Raw genomic sequence first — 21995 nt, forward strand, 5'->3', positions numbered from 1 at the left:
AAGTGACCCCATCTTTTTCGGACTTTCGACACGCTTCTTTTACAGAAAAATCATCGTAAAACTGAAAGTGATACATATTCAAAAAGAGTAACTCTTCAAGTGATAAATCTCGAAATTTCATCGACCTCGGTGCAACCGTTTGGTCTTGAGGAATTTTTAAGTTACATCGTTTATGCGTAAGCATATTACCTCTCGAAGATGTCTCGTGGAATGGCCACCAAGATCATTGGATTTGATTTGGAGCAGAGTTATTGAAGATAGAGATTGAACAACCTTCGTATATAACCAATCAGTAAAAAAAAAAGTTTTTTCTTAATAGCCTTTAGAAAAATCAAACCTGCATTGAATAACTGTTTCAAATCAAATCACCAGGTCATATCGTGTCGTATATGGCATGTAATAATCTCCTAGGTATCGACAATTCATTCCACGCTATGGTGCATTTGTAGCTGATTAAGAAAGTTACCTTTTGTTCATCCTTATCACCGGCTGATTGCGCACAGTTCACTTTGTGCAGAACAGAATAACACATCGCAATTCCTGGTACTTTCGTAGGTGAAAATATCATCTTTCATATTTTTTATCTCCGAGATAGAATGCGCCTCCAACCAACTGACTAAGTCTTTCGTTCCTCTAGAAATTGCTTGTCGTCGACTTTGAAGAATTGGACGTGATTTCACATAAATTATTACGTTCCACATAGGTTTGATCACTTTAACAGACGCAATTATTAGAAAGACATATCGAGAGAGTGCCTTGTCGTTATATTTCGGTAGGCATAAAAGAAACTATACTCGTTATACCTTCCAGCCTTCTTAAAATAGACTCTAGGGTTAAGGCCTCTGAGTCTATCGACATAAGATGAAATTCCTTCGAGCAGTGAATAGTTTGTGGTGATTGTTATGTTTGGATTCCGATGTTACTGAGAGGTGAGATTAAAAATACTATGGAACGTTTTGATTGAAGTTCACGAAACTTGCAAAAGAGATCTCGGTGTTGCAGGAGTGTTGACCCATTAATCTGACACTAATCAAGGGGCTTTTCTCAATCTGACAGTTCGAAGACGATAACAGTGCATTTTTCCAAATATCTCCCTTCCTGTATCTCTTATAATTTTTGTAATCATAATGAAAATTATAGATACGAGGATATATTGAAAATTTTTTAGCCTACTATTGAACCAAACGAAATTTCAATGTCAAAATATTTTATTACTCAGCATATTCTCCTCTTGAATGGATACATTTATAACAGCGAAACTGCAACGTCTTTAGACCTTTCAAAAAAAATGTTTCTTCTTGCTCTGCAAACCACACCTCTACAGCTTTTATTACGTCCTCGTTGGAGTTGAGAAAATTGATGCTAGTCGGATGGAGCCAAATCTGGTGAATGAGGGGGTTGTTCTAGTAATTCAAACCCTAAATCACGAGTTTTTTGCATGGCAACATGAGATTTGTGTACAGAGTCGTTGTCCTGCAAAAACAAAAACACCTTCGGATAGCTTAACGCGCCTTTTCTCTTTAATTTTTCCCGTAGAATGGTCAGTAATGTCGAATAGTGATCTCCGGTTACTTTTCTACCCTTATCCAAAAAATCAATCATGATTACTCCATGAATATACCCAAAAAACTGAAGCAAGAACTTTTCCAGCAGATTTTTGGACACGAAACTTCTTAGGTGTCACCACTCCATCGATTGTTGCTTTGTTTTTGGATCGTAGAAATGTACCCAAGTCTCATCCATAGTAACAATTCGGTTTAAGAAGTCTACATCGTTTTCAAATCGAGCACAGATCGAACGCGATGCTTCTACCCTTGCACGCTTTTGGTCAACATTCAAACATTTGGGGATCCATTTTGCAGCAATTTTTCTCATGTCCAAACTGACGTGAACTATATGATGAACGCGTTCTTATGAAATATTCAGTGCTTTAGATATCAGTTTTAGCCCAATTCGACGGTCTGATAAAATCATGTCATGAACTGCATCGATATTTTCGGGGACTGACACAGAAACTGGCCTTCTCGATCGGTCATCATCTTCAATGGAAAATTTATCTCTTTTGAAGCTTGCAGTCCAATTTTTCACGGTCGCATACGAAGGATCCTACTTATCTCTTAACCCTTTTGAATTCAGGTACTTGATGATGGCTCGATACTCCAATTTTTCGATTTTCACAATTTCGGTGGACATCTTCTTTCTTTTGATTAATTGCGTAACTCTGGTTTACTTTTTTGACCTCAAACTTCATGTTATGATCTACAACTTTCATAATGAATAATTAATAGAAAAGTAATAAAATTCAAATATGAAATAAATTTCAGATAGATATTCCATAAAATAAGCAAGACTTTCCCTATCGACTCCAAGCAGAAATACAACAATATCGGTTTTCCTAAATGAAAAGATTAACAGATATTTGTGAAACACCGGCCAACGGTTTGTTTGTTCAATGATTCCCATCGCCCACTCTATTTTCTTCGAAAAATATCGAAAACTAACAGTTATATTTTTATCCCAAATATCTCGGATCATTCAGAACTATGTTCAATACAAGACAACTGAAATTAAACGTAGCACACGACACCATTCCTCTTTTCTATAGATTTTAAATTCGAATATCGACTCCGAAACGCAGAAAAAAACATCTGTCGACGATTCTTCGAAGATTTGAAACATTCAGTTCATTCAAGAAAAACTCGCGTTAAATTCGAATCAAATAAATATTTTCATGGGATTATCAAGGCTTTTTTACCTGACAGGATAATCGAGGGATTAATTGTGAGTCCAACTGGACGTTTTTCAGATAAAAAATGGGATTTTTCATTTTAAGTTTTATTAAACTTTGTGGAACTCAAAACTGCTTGAGAAATTCGCAAACCACCAACCAATCCATCTTGTTCACCTCTGCAACTATCGAATTTAGTCGATGCTTGTTGATGATTACGTCATCCATCAACTATTTATATTTATGAAGTCACACTCTTACCGACCATTCCAACTCCAACTATATTGGTGCAGATTACGAAGTGGGACAGCAGAAATGTCCAAAAATAATACGTTTAATCCTCAAAAATCAATTTATGGGTTAACGACAAGAAGCTTAACTTCTTCCCTGGTGAAATTTCATAAGGGGGGTAACATTTTGTTCATTTTCCCAGTCTCCAGAATTTCAATTTTGGAAGTAACGAATCAAGAGTGTTCAAATCGGGAAATAACTCGTTGACTTCGTGAAAGTAGCTGATGAGAATCGATTGTCTTCGTTTATCCACCCCCAAACCGCTTGGTTCCGATGGAATGGTCCAGATGCAATCCGAAACCCATCCATTTATGGGAGCAGAAATGAAGTTGGTCAGCGATTTGTTGCTCGTGCGAGCTGAGGGTATCGGAAACTATTTTTGTGGGACACTTGGAGACTGGGGCCGTGTGCATTTTGCTAATTTCGATCGACTTTGGACTGACGAATTTTCGTGCCCGTGATATTGAACGAGAACCCGAATCTTGACGATTCAAGTGGTCGAGACTGGCTCGCGAACAGTAAAAAACGCCGAAAAATTCACTAGAAGAAATCTTGAAAATATTGGGCAAAATCTGAAACAAAATTGAAAAAAAAAATGGGCAGAGCACTGGGGTGATGTCAGCAGCTTTCAGCTTCCTCGTAGACTCAAATGTTGCTGACAGAATTCTTTCATTTTCCGATATCTTCAAAAAGACAAACCCCATTCAGTTTAACACAAAAAAATTCAAGAATCACATCATTTACGAGGATATATTGAAAAATTCTTAGCCTACTATAGAACCAAAAAAAATTTCAATGTCAAAATATTTTATTACTCAACATATTCTCCTCCTAATTGGATACATTCATTACAGCGAACCTGCAACGTCTCTAGGCCTCTCAAAAAAAATGTTTCTTCTTGCTCTGCAAACCAGAGCTCCACAGCTTTTATTACCTCCTCGTTGGAAGAAAATTTACGACCTTTTGAACTTTTTTTCAGTTGAAGAAAGAGATGATGGTCGGTTGGAGCCAAATCTGGTGAATAAGGGGGGTGTTCTAGTAATTCAAACCCTAAGTCACGAATTTTTTTCATGGCAACATGAGATTTGTGTGCAGGGGCGTTTTCCTGCAATTCAAAACACCTTTGGATAGTTTTCCTCGTCTTTTCTCTTTGATTTTTTGTTGTAGAGTGGTCAGTAATGTGGAATAGTAATCTCCGGTTATTGTTCTACCCCTATCCAAAAAATCAATCATGATTACTCCATGGCAATCCCAAAAAACTGAAGCAAGAACTTTTCCAGCAGATTTTTGGACACGAAACTTCTTAGGTCTTGGAGAACCATAGTGTCGCCATTCCATCGAATGTTGCTTTGTTTCTGGATCGTAAAAATTTACCCAAGTCTCATCCATAGTAACAATTCGGTTTAAGTCTACATCGTTTTCAAATCGAGCACAGATCGAACGCGATGCTTCTTCCTTTGCACGCTTTTGGTTAACATTCAAACATTTGGGGATCCATTTTGCAGCAATTTTTCTCATTTCCAATTGACCTGAAGAAACTGAAACCGAAAGGTTGTAGGTTGGAGTTTCAGGAAAGGATAAGCTAACAATACGGGGCTTGTCTCATGTTTGACTTAGAGTATTATCTATTTCAAATAAAAACTGAATTATATGAACACACCCTACAACTAAGACAGGAAATATATTCCTTCTAGATGAGTTGGGTCGAAAATCCATATTTTGAGCTTCCAAGGTTGATTTTCTTCAATTTCGCGTGAGAAAAATCCTATACAATGGAGGAATGGACTCTTTTCATCACAAACATGTAGATGAAACTGAAAATTTCAGTGAATTTATTACAATTTTCACCGATTCTCAAAGCTTATTATGAATAATAAAATAATGAATCAAAATCCAGCAATTATTTATGGTCGCTCAGATAGCACAATATTAACAACAGATCGACATTAAAATAGAATGTATGTTTATAAACCACTATCGATTTCTCTGATCGATCGGCTCGCACTCGTTTTGGCGTGTCGCAAAAGAAAACATCTCATCTCTCCAATCGCAAATTCATCCCGATCCATCTCTAGCGACTCCCGAATACATAATCAGGATCAGCGACTAATTTTGATTTGATCCCAGCCAGGATTATTGGCACCGGTCTAACATCGAACAACCTGCACATACATTCGAAAATCGTCCGCTTTCCTTTCGGCGTTTCGTGAAAAACTGGTAATATAACGACCGCTAAATAACCCGATGTTTCGTGTCCGAGTCCGTACCGCCAAATGTTCGACTTATAAATAAATTCCGGGATGGGTTTGATCCTCTCAGTGTTGGTTGTTTGTGTGGGTGTTTACAAATTCATTCAAGTATACGGTGATCCCGACAGAAAATTATCCTACGAAAAGAACACGCCCTGCCGTACCGACAATGTCTCTAAAAATAGTGAAACCGACCGACCACCTCCAAGAGTACAGCTGTGTCGGGATTTTCTCAGTCACGAAGACGTAGAGATCGAGTGTACCTCACGAGTTTTGACGCAGGACTCTGCGGGAACTTCCACCAGACGCTTCTTGGTCACCGAAAAAGATGAAGATCGCTCCAGAACCCCTTCGCCAAGGAAATTCCTCATCACCAGGGAAGATGAGAACGACCCCAACCTCAGGGAGTTCCTCATCGCCAGAGGAAAACCAAAGGATAACCCTGACACCCAAAGATTCGTACTGATAGATACAAAGGACGATTTCAGAGACACCTCGCCTCTTCCACTACCAAAAAAATTCGTCATCACCCAAGAATCGTCCTCGATAAACCAGGAAACCCTACAGTCTCTCAAACAAGGTATTGGTATAGGTTTCAACTCTTTGAGATACATGGGGAAGAACATAGACGACATCCAAGCTTTCAACCTTTCAAATGGTGACACTAGAACCTTCACCCACTCAGTTTACTCCTCCACAACCCTTCAAAATGGAAACACTTCACACAAATCGAATCACTTTGCTCCCCCCAAAGACTCCCAAGTATCTTCAGCAGTCCTCCAGATATACAACAACGCGCCTGAGGAGTTCCACAGGGATCCTTCCCCCTACCCAAACCTGAACGTTTCGATCAGAAAGGGCAGCATAAGTCTGGAAATGCTGGATACGACAAAGGTCAACATGGATGAAGGTGACGAGGAAGGAGAGGCAGCTTCCAATTCCAACCAAATAGATATCATAACCAAAACGGGTGATTTCAACACCACCGAATACATGTCCAACCGAGTGTTGGTGATGCCTCCTGGTGGTTTAAAATCCGACCAGCATGCACGCGAGGTTTGGGATGACGCGAGAAATAAAGGTATTGATGTGGCTGCTAAAGACACGAGGTCCAAATCGGCGTGTAGATCCGAGAATTCTACTCCTGAGGAAATGAGGAGGGTCAGTTCTTCCTCGAAGATGTACGATAAAGGTTTTGACGAACCCTCGAGTCTCTTCATCAATGTTCTTAAGAAGGGGGAAGATGTAGAATTCAGGAATTCGCTGGATGGGGTGAAGAAGGGTAATGAAGCGCGTAGGAGTTTCAGGAAGAAGAAGAATAGAAGTCAGAATAGTTTAGGTAATTAGATTTTCGTGATAGAACTTGTAACACCGAACAATGTACACGAAAATTCAAGCTGAAGAGAATAAAATTATTTAAACAACTGATGCTTCGAAAAATTCATGTTTCCACACTCTTGATCCGATGTGGTTTCGCACTTGAGACTTGTTTTTACCTCCAAAATTTGAGTATCGATGTTGTTTCATTTCATTGGGTAATTGATTGACCATCGATGGACAAATTCATATCCTTTGACACCCAGAATAACTCAAAGTATAGTAGGCCTTAGTTCCTACTTACACAACGTTGTATATCACATAACAACCAAACCACAATAGTTTTCATTTCTCTACTATAAAACAACGTACCCTACGAAAAGAAAGCTAGAACTTTCAAAAGACAAATTGAAAAAAAGAATTACTAACAACAGTGGCTTACCACAATACCACATTTCTCTTACGAATTTTCCAAATACATTGAAATTGAGTTGAGTGAGATTGGGCATTAGAGTTGCAAGTTACGTTTCTTGTGAATCGAGGGTTCTTGCAATTTGAAAAAAACACGCTCCAAAATTCGAACACTGTTGAAAATTTCATGTTGACCTGCCTGAAACGTTCTCCCCTTTCTGTAGTTCATTGGTTTTATGAATTTCGTTCCACACTTTTGCCCAAATCTGTTTCAGTATGTATTTCAGAATGAATATTTCGAGTTCAAAGCATACCCTTAGTTGATTTTATTATTTTTGTAGAAAACGGAGAGTCACAAGGCAATGAAAATGAAGGGGTTGTTAAACCAACTACTTCTGATAATACAAGGGTAAATACAATGAGAATGTGACTCATTTGCTTTCCCTCACCCTTGAATGGAAACTCTGTACTGTATTTCATAAAGTTCGAAAGCTTGTTTTGTTTTTTTCCTGATGTGCATATAGACACATGTTAGAGTGGTTTTTTCCCTTGATATCCAGAATGAAACCCAAGCATGGTGTTTGGTGATGTAGATTAGCATAAAAGTTTGGAGAATGAAATATATTCCTTGCCTGAAATATGTTTGTTTTTTCTTTTCATGGTGTGTTTCTCAACCCAATATATTACAACTTTTCTAACATCATCACTGTTTAGACAGTGTAGATCCATTTTTCATAATGAGTGGTCAATTGGTTCGTTATTTATAGTAAAAACTACCTACCACCTAGATATTTCATATCAAAAATTTCGATGGAACTAATGAGGAATGAGATATGGGAGAAGTTAGCCAAAATGAATGGTTCCAAAGTATTTTTTCGTGCCTCATCGACGACTTAATTGAAAAATAAAACTAACGGCTATTAACGATAGTAGTAGCAATCAAACATATTTTTCAGGCCAAAGTGGTCTGCATTAAAAAGCCTGAGAATTATCGGAGCGACACAAATAGTTTGTAAATTCCCTGGATAGAATCCAAAACACTTGCATTTGCCGGATGGCAATCCTATCAAAATATTCTATTATCTTCGAGCTCGATTTGATAGAGAAATATATTGAATTCCTCAATCGATGCTTGTTTAGAATTGATTCTTTTTTTGAGATGAACCTTGAGGAGGATTTCTAAGAAGACAATTCTTGAAAATAATTCATTTTACTAGTGTTAAAGGAGTTGAATCTTAACTTTGCATTTTTGCTCTTGAAATGAACAATAATTAAAAATAGTTTCACTGTTCGATAATAATAGTTCTAGGTTTCAATTGATACCCATAAATCTGCAAGATATATGCATCCAACTTTTATTTTTCGTAAATCTACGTCAGCTCAAGTTGATAACTCGAAAATCACAACAAATATCTGCTCTTCGAGCGGTAAGGGCCGGCTTAGAGGGGAAACAGATCTTTCGAAGAGTTTTGTATACCGAGGAATTTACCACCAAAGACAACAGCTATGGCATTACCAGAGCAATCTCACAGGGTTCCTAATTTCTACAGCTACTCATATTTTTCAACGGCTATTCGATGAAATAGTTCATGAAGAATCTCAGCAGGCAGAAAACTGACGAATTCAACAAATCTAAGGGATGGAAAATCGCTTGATATTCTACACACGAAGCCAGATCGGAAATAAACAGAAAGAATGGGAATAAAGAAGAAAGCTTCAGACGATATTTTGGAATTTTAAAGCAAATGTGAACGAATCTACGTCAGTTGTCAGTTTGAGAAAACTGACAAAAGTGAGAGTGGGGTCAGCAACGATCACAGACAGGGGAACTCATGTTTTTGGCCTTCGTACTTATGAAATTCAAGTAGATCTCCTAGTCTGCTAATATTATTCTAATCTGAAAAACTTCCCATATACTACTACAAAATCTACTATCAGTTTATTTGCCAGATGATTTGCACTAATCTTTAAGCGTCCATTTGATCGATAGGGTCGTTTTTTTGGAGGTAATATCTACCATACTGAGATATTTCTTTGCACCCATCGAATATCTCTTCAGAAATTTCCGAATACCTCCCTGAAGCATTCGCCCTTCCCGTTAGAATTAAAGCCTCATCCCGAATTGCACCCGGCACCATACCGTTCCATTTCACATGCTAAAAATACCGAAAATCGCCCAAGATTCAATTTTAAGCAGTCTTTCCAAAAAGTTCAGTTGGTTAGAGAACGGCTCTGTCTCAACTTGCTCCGCGTTTCGCGCTTAGAACCTTAACCGAATTCGAAAAAAATCCCAAACGACAAAATGGGTGACGTAGACGCATACTCGAACTTCACCATCACCGAGAAGAAGACCAAGAAGGTCAAGAAAACCACCACCAAGCGGAGGGAGAGCGGTGATAGGGGATCGGAAATCACCATCACCGAAATTGAAAGGACCACCAACGGAAACCAGGGGTATGTGAATGGCATTTGGTGGAATATGTGAAGAGATCGTGATCGACAATCCGATATTTCACCAAGAAAATGACTGGATTGGTTTCCCATGCGTGTATTTCAGTATTTTGAAGAAAATTCAGTGTTTTGATGCAGATAAACCAAGAGGATATACCTATGTACTTATTTAGTGTTGAAAGGACTTCGAAAGGGTTTACGTTTAGTGATAATCTAATATCTAACTTCTTATTGCGCATTTTTTATCTCGGAATTTTCATGCAGGCGGGAAAAAAAATTATTCCAAACCACCACAAGCTATAACATGCATAGGAAGTGGTTAAATGGCTTATTGTATGTTTCAGTTCGTATAAACATAGGTCTTCATTTACGGATTTTCACTGAAAACTTCTGCAGTTTTTGAGATGAACAGATTGAGCTCTAGGGCTTCTAATCTCGAGAATCTACACATATTTTGTTGTTTGTTGTTTTTTTATCTTTGGGACTCTCAAGAAAATTATTTTGAAGTACTTTGAGTTGCTCGTTTTGTTTGATTTTTTCTCTATCTTCTACTTTAGAGAAATATGGAAAAACGAGTCAAAATACATAGGTAGATTGAAATTTACAGGGGTGAAGACCAGGTATGATTGTTGTTTCATTTGATTTTGGTGAAATATTTGAAACTTTCTGAATGAAAGGGGAACTCTTGGTTAAAAGCCTCAAGAATTCTGGAAAAAAAGATTTTTCAATGTAATCTGTATATTCCAACTATTTGCCTTATCCAAAAACCCTACCATACTGAATTTTATTCAAGTCTGCCAGATTTTGACGAAATAATGGCAAAAATACAGTTTTCTGGTGTTCATGATGGAGCTTTCCATCATTGTTCTTTCATAATTACACAAGATAATCCAATACTTCGAACACTTCAGCAGCTTTTATACTCACTCAAAATATAAATAGATTCAAGCATCTTTCAGACATATTAAAAAATTTATTTTTGTGATATGAGTATATGTCACAACTCGCTTTGACTGAACGTTCCAAAAACACTACTCATGCAATTTCATCTATAGTAATTCATGAAAGTAATGGAGTCATTACGTTCTATATGCAGATATGATGCTTGAGGTAATCTACCATCTGATACTTTTTTTGCGATTTTCATTATCATGGTCGTGATAATGTAGTACATTCAACGATACCCCTCCCATATAATTTATAACATCACGGTTATTCTCGTAACAACAATAAAATTTTGTATGAAACTCTGGAAAATAAGAGATTTGTATATTTGAAACACTCAAGATTGCTCAAGTGATAAATCGGTATACTGAAAATTTGATTGAACTCTGAGTTTTCATATGCTACCAAAACATGATCACTGTTGTGTCACCAACACAAATTCTCATGGTTCTATAAAATACTTGACAAATTCAAAATACTGAAATACATAGGAGGACCATCTACACCACAACAGGACATATGCCATCACATACCCCTGTAATAATACAAGGTACAGATGAAATAGCTTGATACATTGTTAATACTTCATTTTATGTGTTGTTTATTTGTCTACTGGGTACTGTTATCCAACACGGCGTGTTTAAAAATAACACATTTCGATAGAACATTTTGTCTCTTCCGCTGGAACTGATTCAAAATATCACAATTACACCTTAGTGTAATGGGAAAATGAGCACCTCTTAAATTTCTTTATTGGTTTATTTTGGGTCTCATGTCATATAAATTAAGATCAAAATATGTAAGTAAATATCACTGGCAACTGGTGCTTTGGTCAGTTTTCCAAAATTGAATGAAATTTTTGGAAAGATGCGACAAAAATTCAGATTTCACGAGGATCACTAGATACTATTTGTTCACAATAAAATATACGAAATACTTCCCCAAAAATTTCCTAACTCAAGATTCTCACAAAAAGCATCGAATTTTGTGTAAAATCTCGTTATAGTCGATCAATTCTGACTTAATCGAACCCCCACTGAGCAAATACCTTGTCCTAAATATTCGTAATTAAAACAGCTACGGCTATCGAACCATCTACTTGTGCAATTAATGTAAAATTAAGTACCCTTTAAATAAATCTGGTAATTCCACGACGAACCTATTAAAATGATATTCGGAAATGTGGGTCAGAAATGAGTGGTGTTATTTAGAGCCTACACGGAGAGACAATGTTGAAATTTGAGTTTGGCAGAAAACAAGACTCGAAAGATAATAATTGGCAAGGGATCTGTTGCAGTCTCGCTTGGATTCGTTCCAAGTTTAACTGAATCATCTTCTGAAATACTTTGATTCGTTGATTGATGAATCATCCAGATCCAGATTTCAATGTTGGACTTACATAACTAATCCTTAATTCACACCCTTACTGGAATAAGTAGAAAAAGGAGTAAACTTAGTGGGAAACTGACAAAACTAAGTTATCCCTCAATATCTCCATTTATTTTCTGCATGGATCTAGCCAGTTATATTGTGACATAAACCGAGGACAATTTGATGCCTTTAATTCCTCATTCTCAACTCCGTATCAAAGAATGCATACTCTAAAACACACCACGTATGCACAATCTTTCAATTACTTAATTAATTGTGCAATTCCGTCAATCTAAAAAAGGAGTAGGCAATACGAATACATCCATTGCAGTTCCATTTGCATTTACTTGTCCGAAAATTTGCTTGTGATTAAGTTACTCTTTTAAGATGTGTATAACTACCAAGAAAAGTGCAAAAAGGAAACTCTTAACATAATGATACTTCTTCAAATTGAAGGATGATCAGGTATACGTGTGATTAATGATTCACTTGATATTTTAAATAGTCTTCTATTAATAAATTACGATTAAATTCTTCCTTATGTTGCATATCTAGACAAAGAAGTTCTGAGGAAAATTTGATTGAATATGTCTTTTTTGTTGCAGTTAATTTTTAGTGGCGAGTACACCAAGGCCATGAACAAGGACTGGCATGGTCAACATTTCTGTTGCTGGCAGTGTGACGAGAGTCTCACAGGACAAAGGTACGTCCTTAGGGATGACCATCCCTACTGCGTATCCTGCTATGAGAGCGTGTTCGCAAACGCCTGCGAAAAGTGCAGCAGGACCATTGGAATAGATTCCAAGGTAAGTTGAAGACCTAACCTTGGAGGAGGAAAACCTTAAGTTTCATTTGAAGATGATGGAAAAGTATTCTGACAGGGGTGTGCAAATTCATTGTACCGGCCTTCAAAGTGATACAAACATCCAAACGTTTTACAAACGCTTTCCAGAGATGGACTTAAACGGGTGCCCAAAAATGTCTTACAAATATGAATGTTTATTTTGATCTGATAATGGATTTCTTTGCAGGATTTGAGCTACAAGGACAAGCATTGGCACGAAGCATGCTTCCTATGCACAACGTGTGGTGAATCCCTGGTAGATAAGCAGTTCGGTTCAAAGGGAGAAAGGATCTACTGTGGCCGTTGCTATGACAATCAATTCGCTTCGAGGTGTGATGGATGCAACGAAATCTTCAGGGCTGGTGAGTGTTTGAATTGCCTACTTCAACCAAATTATAGTCAAAGATATACATCTTTATCTTCTATCTTTATTCCTCCAGTACAGAGATGAATTAGGCTGCGAGAATATTCAATAACGAATATAATCGAGGTGACCTCTTTATCAGATTTTTTACAAATCAAAAATGGCGAAAATCGTGTTCATCTATCGAACTAATAATAATATGCTGCATTCACCTGACGATATTGACTGAATACGCATAAATTCACGGCAATTCACTTTATTTATCTATAATTATATGGATACCTCTTGTTATGGCAGTCGAAAATAGATGTGATGTCATAAAAACAAATAAGATTATTGTGCCTCCTATAATTACGTTAACTCAGTTGCATAATGGGATAATATCACATTTTAGCAACTGTGGGAGGTTCTCCAAACTGAAATTAATACTTTTTAGGATTGTTTTTCATATTACCCACATTCGGATTCATTTGGAAAAGGTGGTGAGACAAAATTTCAAATTCAAAACCTCCAATAGTTACCGAGAACAATCCTAGATGGCGAAAAATTCATTTCTCAAAACGAAAATTGAGGAAATTCAGAAGGATTATACGGGGTGAGTCTTTGGCTCACACAAATATTTCAACAGTAGATTCTTGAGGTCAAAAGAAACACTTTTTTCCTTTTTAATTTTTTCCGAATCGGCTCATTTCAAAAGATACAGGCTGTTGAAAATCCATAAAAAAAAATTATTTTCAGTTCTATCTCACAAACGGTTTTATCGAATGAAATGAATTTCGGGATATAGTTTTTTGTTCATTTGATGAATCTCTTTCGAACACAAGGTATCACCCAAGTCTTCCAATGTTCTCATTATGACCATTACGTAACATAAAAATACCAAAAATTCAAAGAAACCAACTCTTGAAACTCAGTTGGACGCTATCTAATGAATATTTGAACGTTTTGTAAAATAAAAGTATTCCTCATATTTTCTTGTATAATGCGCCATTTTCCAGTAATTTGATGTTCAAAAACTAAAAAGTATCTGTGAAATTTGAAAAATTGGGTACTTCGGCTGGATACAACTCTGTTTAAAAGATCCACAGATGTGTAGTGTCACAGATTTAGTTAGTTATTTTGAAGGTAATTTTGTTTTTTCAGTGGTGGCACAGCTCATAATGAAAACTTAAAATGGCTATATCTTTTTATCAGGGCCGAACCGGAAAAAATGGTATGGGAAAAAAGTGTTTCTTTTGACATCAAGAATCTACTGCTAAATTTTTGTTCGAGTCAAAGACTCGCCCTGTATACATGTCTCACAACGAAAAGTGAGGAAATTCAGAAAATTTTTCATATTTGATTGCGAAGGATCATAAGTGGCCAAAACACTAAGGATTTTTAGATAAATAAAGTAAAAAAATCTGTTAGGTGAGGTATTCTTCAAGGCACTATGCTTGGTCCTCAGTTTTCTCCAGTTAGCCATCTAAAAATTTGAAAATCCTGTAGTATTTTTATTTTCAAGGCAGATATTAGAAAGCCACACCATGCAAATGATAAGAAAGTTCAGAATGAGACAGAATTTCCCAATCTTTTATCACCAAATCAAACACAAACTTGTTCTTCGTTTTCGGAAACAGTACGACACCTGCTCAGTTCAGATCTCATCATCATTTCCCCCAATTTTCCGGTTCAATACTCCGCCCAGTTCTCGGTTATCATCGAGCAACTTTTATTTCAAATTCGGAATGGGGAAATGACCTATTTGCATGTCTAGGAAATGCTTTCTTATCACGTTCATTCCGTTCGTTTATTTCCTCTTTTTTGCATCACGCTCATGAGGAATTGCAATAAACTGTTCGAGGCAAAGGGAAAAATGATATTCTATTCGACGGAGAGGTCGAGGAAATTGAAAACATGGGGTTTTTACAAATTTGAGTAGAGCACGAAGAGTTCATTTGTAGAACCTGTAGTTTCGAGTTCGATTCCCGGCAAATTGTTTACTTTTCGTCAATAGAAATTCGGATAGGTTCTGTGGAACTTCTCGTAACATTGACGTATCTATGATATTCAAAGAGAGTCTAAATCCATCTTGATCTAACTTGAAATTCTCACGTTCTCTGATCATTTGTAATTGAAATTTGTTTTTCAAAATCAATGTAGCCTTCAAGGCTACAGTGCAGAAACGAACGAACAGTCGTCATCGAATATGGAACGGAGGGCAAATAAGTAGGTCCAGCGAATACGCTTTACATATATAGATCTATATAGCCTAATTGTCCGTTTATAATTACCCCTTTTTCAATCACGCCTCGTATTATTGCCATTTTTCCGAATAACAACTTGAACGTAAACCAATCCAGCGGTCTAACACGCCAAAAGTGGGTGAAATACGGCGTTACATTGCATTCTTAAGTTTTTCCTTGAGCAGAAGACAACTCCTTGTAAGGTAACTTGGATCCGCCACGTTGAGTCATCACTAGGACATTGTGTGTGTCAGTTTTTTTATATAGTTGCGAACTTATGGAGGTGTTCGAAATTGATACAAGGTACGTTTTCGTCATTGAGAATTGGCAAATCTGTCGTTGGTTAGGAGCGGTGTTTCTCGATTCCTTCTGGTCGATGTAGATCGCGGGATCCTGGCTATACCATATACTAGGCCACACATTTGATTGGGAAAACATTCATAATTCCTCCAAATTTAGATTCTGAAATAATGCAATCAACACGTTGTTCGCCAGTAGGACATAGACATAGACAATGTCACAATGTCTATGTCTATGCCTCTAAAGAATTGTAAAAATCGTTGGCCAGATCTATGTTCCAAGGTATCGGGGTACAGAATTATGTTGATGCATAGACATAGATGTCTCTATGTTGATGGCATCTCATAATCTTTTCTCTGTGCACATCAACCTGCCAATATAGGTTAGAACCACAGGAGAATTTGGAATTTTCATAGAACCACATAATATAAAGTAATTTTATGGGAATTTTACACAAATGCCGATTCGGCATAGAAGAATCTCAACCCTCAGCTGTGACCTAGATGTTTCATATGTCTATATTATGTTCTTACTGCGGCCTTGGTGTTCTTCATCATCTCCAATTATTATTTTGATACTTCATTCATACCTCACTGTTCATGGCAAATTGCCCATATACCTATTGAGTTCTAAATGGGAATGGAACGACAGTCTGCATTCTTTTCAAACATTATAACTTATTGCATTGGAAAAGCGTTCGCCTCACCGTGGCACGCGATTGTGCATGCTAGTGGTATAGACATAGACGTCTGTTCCAATAGGTTTTAATTTTATTACACCCACATGTTCGGGATTTTATGCTGGGAAGTTTCGTATGTCGCGTGAGTAGGCCCTGTTTGTACGCAATTATTCATGGGGATATTCAATGCACCGTTTGTCTCGGTACATCCATGGCAGAAGCTATGAAAACTATCTGTTTTCTTTCAAGTTCAGACAAAGTGTCTATTGATGCTGAAGAAATACCTCACAACTGACTACTCAAGGTCATAGAGGCTATATTACTTCACGCTAACGTAGGATAGTACAGCAATGAGACAATTCGTCGTTCAAAATAGGTTCCATCGATCCTCCTTGCTGATACTCAAAAAAATCCTAGAATGTCCAGAAATAAATTTCAAAAATATATATTTTTTCCGAAAAAGGCAGACTTTTGCTATACACCATGCTCTGTGTTAATCATAGACATATTATCTAAATTTCTACGTTATAAACATAGACATAGAGACATGGACTGAGCAATGCCAGCATGAAATTGGCTATTTATTAGAAAGAGAGAAAAGCTCGTCGGGACATACCTTTCTCTTTTTTGTTCACATAGAGGTGAGTGTAGACCAATCAAAATTCTAGAAAAAGACAACTGCATTCCCGACGTGTTTTTCTGAATTAGTTGGTTAAGACTAGTGAATATTGAGGTGAAGCTATATTTTTTTTCATACATGCTTGATGGTAACAGGAACTTCTTCAAGGAGATTCAAATCGAGATGGTCCAAGACCTAGAGCAAAACCGGTTGCGATTTTTGTCGAGTTAAAAAAATGCACAAGACGTCTGAGTGGCTATTACTTACCACATATTTTTAGGATGGCGCACATATGAAACAAATTATACATCTGCAATAATAAGGATTGAGGTGGTTTCCAAACACACGAAGACAATATCAAAAATTAAACATTGGATAGAGCACGAGGAAAATAATTCTAACCTCTCTGAAATTTTGACCATTTAAATTTCGAAAATCTAATTAAACTCCTATACGTCTTTCTTGAAAACTACTGAGCTTTACTTACTTGTTACAAAAATTGTGTTTCGTTTGAGGTTTGAGAATTCAAGAGTAAAATTTGAAAAAACTATTTCTGAAAAGGTTGAGGCTTGTCTTTTGAAATTCGAAACTTGTGTCTCCAGAATTCTCTTGTAAATTATCTCATGTTGTCACTTTTCGTTATTTCTGTATATTTATGTTTGGTTTTGTGATGTGAGAGAATAATCATTAAAAAAAAATAAGCCTTTGCGTGAAATTTTAAATGATTTGAATCGATGATCCAATTCAAGAACATAGATGTTTTGTTCTAAAATGCTCTCAGGAATTTTTGTGACTGTTCTATGAATCCAAGATGAATCCGAGATTCATAGTGAAACATAGACATAGAGACATGGACTGAGCAATGCCAGCATGAAATTGGCTATTTATTAGAAAGAGAGAAAAGCTCGTCGGGACATACCTTTCTCTTTTTTGTTCACATAGAGGTGAGTGTAGACCAATCAAAATTCTAGAAAAAGACAACTGCATTCCCGACGTGTTTTTCTCTCTGTCACTTTTTTGGACCGTATTTCATGCATAGATAGAAAGGGAAGGCACAGTCCATGTCTCTATGTCTATGGTTATAAACTGCGTTCATTACATAGACATAGAGAGTATGTATATCTATGGTTCATTATCTCCATGTTCCTACTCTCTCCATTCTATGGAAAAACATTGAGATTTTCTGACAGTTTTGACCATAGATGCGAATATCTAAGGATTTCACGTAAACTTAGAGTCTATATGTCTATGAGAAGTGTCAGGCAGCAATGAGTAAATCTGTCTATGGGATTTGTTTTCCCGCATATCGAAAACAGCCATTCCGAATAATATTTCCAGTAATTCGAAAATTTGGAATCCTCGATGGTAGTGAATTCGCGTAGAGTAGATCTGAGGTGTATCGTAGTCGAATTGATCTCTTGAAAATTGGTCACGTCTATCTGTAGACGGAAGAAACGTTGCCGTCGTCCCGTACCACAACCTTGTACGGAACTGACGACTCGACTCCACGACACACTTGCCATTCGAAGAGCCAGAAGCAACTCGATCACTCGTCCCGAGTTTTAGCGGTAAAGTGGTATGAGGTCGAGACAAGACAGTTCGAAACCTTCTCCAGTCGTCGAGGCAATAATAAAACCAACTTCGAATTTTTCGGTTCCCAAACTTCGCGATGTGCCGAGTGCTTACACACCCCTCGCATTAAATTCTGTGGTTCAGTGAGGAAAGTGCATCTGACGGGAATTCCAATTCGCGCCGTTCTTAAAATTCGAATTTATCCGGTGTGATGTGATTTTCCCTATTCGCTGATCGGTTGAATAAAAATGGCAGGTGTTTTGAGTAACCAGTTCGAGAAGAAATTGAGTTTGAAGACCAAAATTGTCGGTGAAGATAGGATTAAAAAGGCGAAGGAGAAAAATGAGGATGTTGCTATTTTATCTATGGAATTGCCGGGAGAGAAAAGTAACTTTCAGTGCAGTTTGGGCGATCTTTGCCTACAGGGCGATGCGAGGAGTTTGCCTCTAGGTAAAACTGAGTTAATTTCGTCAAGCCACCTGTGCCTCTCCTGCAATTTTTTAAGAATTATTAGGACATGTGCCGTCTGTGACTAATGAAAATTCATGATCTGATAAATATCATGCTTATTTTCGCGTCATATAATCTGAATCTGCAGTATATCTAGTGATAAATTGCAGGTGAGAGATTTATTAGATTGATCTGTGAAATCTTCATAAGATAGGATAAGCAGAAAAAACAAGTGCTCACAAATGAGTCGCAAAAATTTCAATTCTTCTTATAATGCTGGCCATCTCAATTAATTTATAATATTTGCTTGGACAGCAACTGATTAATCACCACTTGAACGTTGATTGTTAAGAAATGTGTAAAAAGGACCACCCTGCTATTCTGCCTACGTTTTGATTTTAATTGAGTCAAGCCACCTGTGCTGTCTCCAGCATTTTTTATGGCCTGAATGAACTTGTACACTGATTCATGCAATTTATGATCGGATGTCAGGATTTATTATATTGATGTTATAAATAACAGTGGCTCTCACCTAAGACAAGCAGAAAATATAAAACCCCCATAAAAATCCAGGAAAATGTCAAATATTAAGTGTATTTCTCTAATTTATTGAAAGGAGATACATGGCGAAAAGGGATAATAAAAACCAACCACTCAATTAAATTATCGTATTCGCCTAGGCCCTAGATAGCATCTGATGGCTATTATAAATCAATAAAACTGAAGTAAAACGCCTCGTTATTCACATCGAAGGAATTTCTGTCGACGCATGTCATCAAGTTTATGGCTTTTAACCACAAACCAAACCTGCGTGCAGGTGCATATATTTCTTGGAAGGATTTACGATAGGCGCCTTCTATACTGCCGACAAGTGGTAATAAATTGAATGAAGTGGCAGGAACATTTCCTTCAATTAGAATTCGGTCAGGCCACCTATGCTGGCGCCTGCAACCTGCAATTTTTTTAGATGACATGGGGCGTATGCCACTTATCCATAAATTAACTAGTACAGTAAATTATGAACTAATGATCTGATGTCAGATTATTTTCACTTCTTTCAATTAGGAGTACCTCCAGTAATAAATTTTAGTAGACAGATTTATTAGATTGATGTGTGAAATTTTCAGCTTTTCTTAATCGGTACAAATAACAGCGAAATCCACTTACCATTCCGACTACCCATAAAAAACCGCAAGATTATGCTTCTTTTGATTTATCTAAAAGGGAAAACGAAGTACATGGCAGTTAGGGATAATAAAATCGAACAACTCAAAAATTATGCATTTGCCTAGACAGCATCTGATAAATAATCTTCGCTGAAGAGTAGGGCCGCATATTACTCAGTTGTTGAAAGATTTATAGTCACTTGAACGTTGAAAAAAGTGTCAAAGGGACCGCCCTGCCATTATACCTGAAATAAATCCAGTGGACCCATGTCGTAATTTTAATTGCGTCAACCAATTTGCTTGCAATTTTTTTGGGGATTTAGATAGTTAAGACTTAAGGCATGCACCGTTTGCCACAAATCCATAAATAAACTTGTACAGTAAATTATGAACTAATGATATGATGTCTTGCTTTTATTCTTGCGCCATATATTCTGAGGTTCTCATGGTAATAAATTGGAGGAGACATCCTTGATGGTTATCATAAACCAAAAGTGCAATAAAAAAAGTGGTAGTACCTACATATTTCACATCGAGAGGAATTTCTGTCAGCGCACGTCATTTAGATATTGGCTTTAATTGCCACGAATCAAACCTACTGGCACGTGCATATATTTTTTGGAAGGATTTACGATAGGCGCCTGCTACCAACACATAATTACATGGTCATAAATTGAGTGAAGTGGCAGGAACATATCCTTCAATGGGCATTACGAGCGCGGTTCGTTTGATCTTGAAGGACTTGAAAGAAAAAAAATTTGTCAAAAAGGCCGCACTGCCAATCGGCTTGCACCTGCAATTGGCAAATTCCTCTTCGATCAAAAGTTCGAAGGTTTTTCCTCGAACAAACATCAAACTGCAATGAAATTACCTCTAAACCCTAATTAAATATTATTTCCACAAGTTCAATATCGGAGGTCACGAAAGATTTTTCAACTGCTATTAGAAAATTTTCAAATCCTTCCGTGACCTCTTTACAACTCAAATTAATGGTGCATCTGTAAAAAGCAGTGATGAAATTTGTTGAAATTGACTTGTTCAGTGAATAATAGAGAAGAATCGATTCGTTATAGAGCGTATTATTGCTTTTAGTTTCCAATAACTTTTCCTATTCAAAAAAATGAGGTAATCGCACTTTAAGCTGAAATAAATATATAATATACGCACGCAAGTTATTTTTAGGTAGAGAAATGAAACCGTAAAATCTTACGGAAAGGCATTAAGGCTTTGAATGAAAAATATTTTTACGCTTTTGGGGTCTACCTTCAATTTCATCTCAGATGATTATGGCGACAAAGCGTTGCCCTTGTTTGATCTGTCCATGCTCAAATCTTCCTCCGATACTGAAACAGAAAGTAAATGATGCCGAATCAGGTCAGAAAACGTAGGTGATAAAAAGCCGCTTTTATTAATTCCACTTTATGGAGGCAAAGCAAGCTGAATTTATGGTTCACTTCTACTAATTGAAGCACTGGCCGAGCACAGACGTTCGTTGACCTTTCTACACCATTCTGCTAGAAATTTTTGGTCGTTCGAAAATGCGGAATGTGTTACATACAATAAAATCAAGATCGGAGATACCAATCACCAGAAAATTTGTCCTCAAAAATTATCGCAAAGAAATATTTACCTACCCATGGAATCTTTGTATTTGTTTGTATTTTCTGTCAAACGTACGAGCAATTTCCGAAAGAATCATTCAACTGATTACTCCATGGAAGCGATAGCCTGATTGAGCATATTCATTTCAGGTACCAAGAAAATGGAGTACAAAACTAGGCAATGGCACGAGAAATGCTTCTGCTGCTGCGTGTGCAAAGTCCCCATAGGTACCCAGAGCTTCATACCAAGAGAGCAGGAGATCTATTGCGCCAAGTGTTACGAAGAAAAATTCGCCACTAGGTGCATCAAGTGTAACAAGGTAAGGATGCAGACTCAACCCAATAGTACGGAAGAAAAAAGCTCCAAAATTCCCTAAATAAGCACCAGATGCTATCTTTAGGGACAATTTTC

General features: G+C 37.0%; 1 protein-coding gene across 12 annotated transcripts in view; it reads left to right on the top strand.

The window, feature by feature from the left end:
* Nucleotides 1–21995, top strand: part of LOC123312275 (four and a half LIM domains protein 2) — a 58751-nt gene that overhangs the window by 34711 nt on the left and 2045 nt on the right. For 9 of the 12 annotated variants that reach the window (XM_044896619.1, XM_044896623.1, XM_044896618.1 and 6 more), the window contains 3 exons: nucleotides 12369–12569; nucleotides 12795–12969; nucleotides 21734–21903. In XM_044896619.1, the coding sequence (XP_044752554.1) occupies nucleotides 12369–12569; nucleotides 12795–12969; nucleotides 21734–21903 (546 nt within the window). Of the gene's footprint in view, nucleotides 1–5162; nucleotides 6608–7337; nucleotides 7406–9196; nucleotides 9451–12368; nucleotides 12570–12794; nucleotides 12970–18330; nucleotides 18817–21733; nucleotides 21904–21995 lie in introns of those variants that run through there. The other 3 variants (XM_044896617.1, XM_044896624.1, XM_044896625.1) reach the window with 3 other exon arrangements.

Source organism: Coccinella septempunctata, chromosome 4 (genome assembly GCF_907165205.1).
Source record: "Coccinella septempunctata chromosome 4, icCocSept1.1, whole genome shotgun sequence".
In the NCBI taxonomy this organism is placed as follows: domain Eukaryota; kingdom Metazoa; phylum Arthropoda; class Insecta; order Coleoptera; family Coccinellidae; genus Coccinella; species Coccinella septempunctata.